At 40.7% G+C, this 6,107-nt stretch overlaps 1 protein-coding gene across 1 annotated transcript; it reads left to right on the top strand.

The window, feature by feature from the left end:
* Positions 1–6: 6 nt before the first annotated feature.
* Positions 7–4,764, top strand: LOC125529608 (mitochondrial import inner membrane translocase subunit TIM22-4). The gene is made up of 4 exons (XM_048694021.1): positions 7–109; positions 3,384–3,574; positions 3,669–3,741; positions 4,361–4,764. The coding sequence occupies exons 1-4, from the start codon at positions 64–66 to the stop codon at positions 4,444–4,446; spliced, it is 396 nt and encodes a 131-aa protein (XP_048549978.1). The 5' UTR covers positions 7–63; the 3' UTR covers positions 4,447–4,764.
* The last annotated feature ends 1,343 nt before the right edge of the window (positions 4,765–6,107 follow it).

Genomic DNA, 6,107 nt, shown 5'->3' with positions numbered 1-6,107 from the left:
AGCCAGAGTGCTGCGGTGCAGCCGCTCCAGCTGCCAACGCCGGAGGAGATCAAGGGGCAGGAGATGATGAACAACTGCGCCGTCCGGAGCGTCCTCAGTGGAGTCATGGGTAACGTTACTCACCACCTCCAACTCAAATCTCTTAATACTATGTACAGTATATGGTTAGTGCTATTCGGTTACTGAGCAAATTGTACTACCGGGGCGCATTATACAACTCTGTAATTGAATTATGCTAAAATGCCAAGTTAATATGTCTCCATGATCTTGCTCAAATGCCATGCAATCAGAGTTTCTGGATGGTGTCACATGGATGTGGTTGTTCATTCTTTAGATGGTTAGCTCTTCACCTGAAGAATTACAAATAAAACAATGCCAGCTCTGCAAGAGATGAACTTAAATTTATTTTGAGCTTAAGAACTTAAATATGTTCATATGCTGATTCGTTTGTACTCACTTGTACAACTGTCTACTGTTAATTAGTTACTCTAGCTGCTCAAAATCTTTGGTGGCAATAGAAAACACTTCTTTGATCCCGTCTTGATGATCCTTCATGCGAAGTGGCATGTGATAGTGCATAATGGAGGTGCCTTTGTTTCAACTTTTTTTTGTTATTGAGGGAAATACCTTTGTTTCAAGTGAATTTGCCTGGGAGAGTTGGGGTCTAAGTTTTTGTAGTGATTCGTGAAGTAAAGTTGGGGTCATGAAATCAACCCAATTAAATTCCGGTACTTAACACGTTGGTAGGAGCTGAAGTGCTTGACTTTGTTTCTTCATACTACGCGATATAATACATATGGGACATGAAATTAGTAATTACCCATAAATATTGTCTGTACTGGATTGCCCAAATTAGATTTATTTGTTTCTCTCTCCTGAGCAAATTTTTATAACACTGCTACTCAAATATAACTTGTGTTTCTCTCTCCTGCATTTTTTGCATCGTCCTCCATACATAAACATGATGGGATTTGGTCCAGGTGACAACATACAAGACCGTAACAATCAGCCTGTTTTAATTTACTGAAACTGGGTAGACGCTAGACAGAGACGTGATTATCCTTGGTATAGCTCCAAAGAATTTTAATGTGCCAATTAAATGTGATGCTTGGTGGTAGATTGGAAGCTTGCTACATGTTTTTCTCAATGGGCATACCTGCTGTTCTAAACAGAAAACACATAACAAAGCAGAAAGAGACAACTAAAGAGGCACATACCTAGCATAATGTACCTTATTCTTTAGTAATACTGCACTGTTGTGCAAAATTATGGCCTTACTTTACTGGGCAGAATTCTGGCGTAACTTTACTGGGCAGAATTATGGCCTAACTTTACTGTACACTTGCAATTTTTCTCCTGCATGATCTACCAAATGGTGTTAAAATTTACTGGGCAGAATTATAGACTGATTTATGAAGGACACAAAACACCATACATGATTTAGCGGCATCTCATGAAGTGCTGATCACGTTGCTTCACGAAAGGTTCACATTATAATTAGCAATCTGAATCGGTTTTCACAAACATACAAATGTTAATACCCTTTTCTGTGAGCTTTTTACCATGTGAAGCTTGTCTGTCCAATATGTCCCATAATCCTGAGAAGAATCACGACCATTGATGAAATCCAGCTCTCTCTTTTTTTGAAAAAATGCTAGGAAAAAAAGTTCATAGTGATTTTTCCTTTTCCACGAGAGCTGACATAATTTAAAAAGAGTGCACTTCCGGCCATGCTGAATTGTAGGATAAAATGACCACTGAGTTAGTCATGATCAAGTTGACTGAAGCATGTGTATCCAAACTGATATATGTATTGCATTATGTCTTTTGTACGGAGATATGGGCATGCTTTGTGCTTATATTTGTAGTTTAGTGAGTTTACTCATGATAGGAGCTGGGTTCCTACCGGGTCTAGCTCGTAGGTTGTAGGGGTGGAAGGGGGCTTGGCATGGAGGAAGGTGAGGTCGCCGGCGGCTAGGGTTAGGTCTCCCAGCTCCCTTCAGGAAGCCGAGCAAATATGTTTACTTCTGCTTAACTTCAAATGAGTCCTTACATGAGTTTATATAATCTCCAAATACGATAACTGGGCCAGGCCCCTAACTGCCTGGGCTGTAGTATATGACGGCCATAACACACGTAGTATTATTACCTTTCAAAGAATTAAAGATTGAGAGTTTCTCTACATGTCAGATGGTCAAGTATTCAGAAAGTGGTTGGATAAAGTTTCAAGTAGTCTGAAAAGGGTTTTGGTAGAGCATTAGAAAGGTTGCTGCTTAACAATGCACAATCGTTATCTGTTGTAGCTACAACATTGTGCCATAGGCATACAGCGTGATGTGCAGAAAATAGCAAGGTTGGCGTTTAGTGAAGGTTGGTCTGCCAGTTTTTCTAATTTTTGAGCAATAATCTGAATATTTTTGTACAGCTTTAGAAAGGTTGCTGTTTGGCAGTGCGCCTCTCTGAATCCTTTTCATGTCAATGCTGCAAGAAGTATAATGCAATAGACATACATCGCAGCCATGCTGGTAATGGCTTGGTGTTTGATCATGTCAACACTGATGTTGTGGCCTTTCCTAGTGTTATTCGCAACCAATCTGACCTTTGGAAGGTTTGCATTTCCTCTGCCTTGGATGTTGGCCATCTTATCTCCTGGTTTCCTAGTGTTGTTCCTTTTAGCATTGGGTATGTGCCTTCCTCTGTTTGCATGCTTGATTGTACAGTTTTTGCTGCGTGAATAAAATCGATCAGAGCAGGTGTGGTTCATCCAGTTGTCTCCTAAAAAAAGTTTGCTCTGATCCATTCATTCCATGATCTGCTGTTTCTTCTGCTTCAAATGAAGAAACTAAACATCGGATCTAATGCTATAGCATTGTGTGTGTATGTGCGTCCACGTGTGAGTACTAGTAACATTTCACTTGTGCAGTATATGTAGCTTTCCAACAACTTGTTGATATTTCATTGAATCTAGAACATGGCAAAGGCCTGCGATGTTAAAGTATTTATTGTCTGATTTTGCCCTGCTTAATGATTTGTTTGTTAACGTTTAGAGGATAGAATCAGTGATGTTGATACCGTGCACTCTATTTTATGTATTACCAAACTATCAGTATTTCCTATAGTTTGACAGTTGGTATCCTTAAGACAACAGCCAATAGTCAGTGGCTGGATACTCCGTCCTATACTAACTTAGAAGTCATGTTGAGTTGTTGGCTACTGGCTTGTGCTTCTATGCTTGTCAATCATTTTGCGTCATGCTAAACTACTTAGAGCATCAGCTATGGGCTTATCCCACATGGGGCTCACTTACAAGTGCATAATGTTTCATAAAATGGACTTATGGAGTATGCACATCTGTTATTAACTGCATTGCTTTCATTCAATAGGTGGTGGTCTTGGTGTACTTATGGGACTGTTTTTTGGAGCTTTGGAAAATCCGATAATGTCAGAGGAGATGACAGCAAGGCAACAAATAGTCTACCAGGCAAAACAGATGGGTAGGAAAAGTATGAGCCATGCTAAGACCTTTGCAGTGATGGGCTTGATTTTCTCTGCAGCTGAATGCGTCGTAGAGAAGGTAGGTGCAGCGTGACATTTTTTTTCATTCCATTTATGAGCATTTCTGTAAAAACATACTTATTTGGACGCTTCGAATGGTCATATCCTGTCAGGCTCGGGCAAAGCATGACATTACCAATTCGGCAGTAGCTGGCTGTGTCACAGGAGGGGCTTTAGCCGCAAAAGGTACGTCTTGTAAATAACTGTGGATGAGAACCAACATAATTTTTACAATGGATCGACTTATGCTCCTAAGAGAATTTCCCTATCTGCAATCGTTAGAGATGTTTTAGGCTGGCTTGAGGTGGATGGGCCGACATTTCTTTTTGACTGTAAGAATGGGAGTAAACTCACTCTAAAAGTAGTTTGGTTCTACTAGGGCAAGTTGAAGGGCAGTCGTACTCATCATGTAGTCGGTGCGTCAGGCTAGCAGTTTGTGTCCCACATTCTCTGTTATGAGATTTCAGATAGTTTAACCAATGCTATACTTCTTACTGTATTCGGGAGCTTATAGATACTCATCATGTAGTCGGTGTGCCAGGCCAGCATTCTGTTATGGTGTTTTGACCACTTGCCTTGTCTACCCCTTGATTCTTTACTGCTTAGCCAAAGTTGTGATTGCTTATTTTGAATCATTTTTTTGCTAGCTAATAAAGCATTAAATAATAATAATGAGGACGAGAGAAGCGTGGATAACAATTAGCAAAGCACTCTAGCACCACTAGCAAGTTGTTATACTGTTATTGGTTATACAGCCCAATTTGATATTTCATCCTCCCTAATGGAACTGGTATTTTTCTTGCAGGTGGCCCTCAAGCTACATGTATCGGGTGCGTGGGTTTTGGTGCCTTCTCTGTGGCGATTGAGAAGTTCATGGAACGGCATACTTGAATCGGCGATGGAAACGCTGCATCCTATAAATCAAGTGGTGCGTCTTTGTAGCAAATCATTAGCAGGATTCAGCATTGGCCGAAGAAGTTTTGGTTATCTTGCAATATTCAGTCGTTGGCATGTACCCAGAGGTGGGGTAGCCTAAATTTTTGAAGTCTTGCGGCTATTCATAGCACTGAGTAGCTAAATTAGTCTGTAGCCAGTTTGATGCCATGTACCCAGAGATGGGGTATATACGCATTTTCGCTGATGCGATCTCGCGCCATGTTATCTGTGCTGATGTTTGAATGATTTCAGAGAAGTCTATTTTACTTTTCATACTTGTGCGTGGCAATGACTTGAAACCTGCTCTGGTCTTGTACCTGTTAGGCTGACAAAGTAATAATAGCATTACTAAGTTCTCTATAGTAATCAATGTGATTTCTTTTTGTGATAAGTAGTCAATGCAATTATACAATGTATTTTTGTTATTCCGTGTGGGGTATCAATTTTATTTTCTGGCAACGACTCTAAATTTAATCATGCCAATGGTAAATATCAGAACACACTCCAGGGTAAAGTATATTATTCAACAGTTCGTTAGACCTAGAACTAAGACCCAACGAGACAAATTTAATCTATCCGTACATTCCAACGAGTATGATCATCATGCTGGCCTGGTAATCTTTGTACTCCCTCCGTCTAGGAATACTTGTCAGAGAAATATATTCATTTCTCCAACAAGTAATTTCGGACGGGAGTATTTGTTAGCATTCCAAGTTAGGAAGTCTGTTAGGGTTTCCAACGGTATCATCTTTCCAAAACGAAAGCATTTCTACAGTATAGTACATCCAACCAACATGAGTAAATTACATGTGTTTTTGGATGCTGTATGTTCCATCCACATTATATTTCATAATACTCCCTATATTGCAATCAAATATGCATATCATGGTTTTCTCAAGAGTGGTATTATAAATCATATATACTACATAATACCCTGCTCATTGATGCGGTTATCTTGTTTTTCTCATGTGTATTACTCACCCCTTCCTAAAATAAGTGACTCAATTTTATATTAACTTTATACTAGAGTTAGGATATAAGTTGAGTCATTTATTTTAAAACGAAGGGAGTATTATGAAAGAGATGGGAAAGAGCCCCGTCGCAACTGGGTTTACATGTTGTTATTGTATGTATGCCCCCACTCCACCCAAGTGAACGAAGTAGTGGGCGACACCTCCATAGTCGTGAACTTGGCCGCGTATTCAGACTTGGCCATAAACCAGCCTCCTTTCTCCCATTACCAAGCAATGGTATCCCTTTGCTGCGGGTCCAGAACAATCCCGGCCATGAGCGGCCAAAGGTGTAGGAATTGCGTTAGGAACATCTCCAGCCGTTGGTCTTCCAGGAGGCGCTAAAAATCGCCCCTAGGGATGCACCGGTGCAAAACGCGCGCTGGGACGTGATGCCACCCAGTCGCGACGTTCACGGATTTTTTTTGAAAATTAAAGTACGGCACAAACAAGGCGTTTCGGCGACTTCAAACCAAATTCAACCAAACACGGCACAAACACGCCCACTCATACATATTTAAAATATTTTATAAAAAGAAAAAAAATACACTACTAGGCCCGCCCGCCGTCTCGCTCGCCTCGCCGCTCCTCGCCGCCCGCTGCCCT

This window comes from Triticum urartu, unplaced genomic scaffold (assembly GCF_003073215.2).
Source record: "Triticum urartu cultivar G1812 unplaced genomic scaffold, Tu2.1 TuUngrouped_contig_5720, whole genome shotgun sequence".
Classification (NCBI taxonomy): domain Eukaryota; kingdom Viridiplantae; phylum Streptophyta; class Magnoliopsida; order Poales; family Poaceae; genus Triticum; species Triticum urartu.
This window is presented reverse-complemented; position numbering and strand designations above follow the sequence as displayed.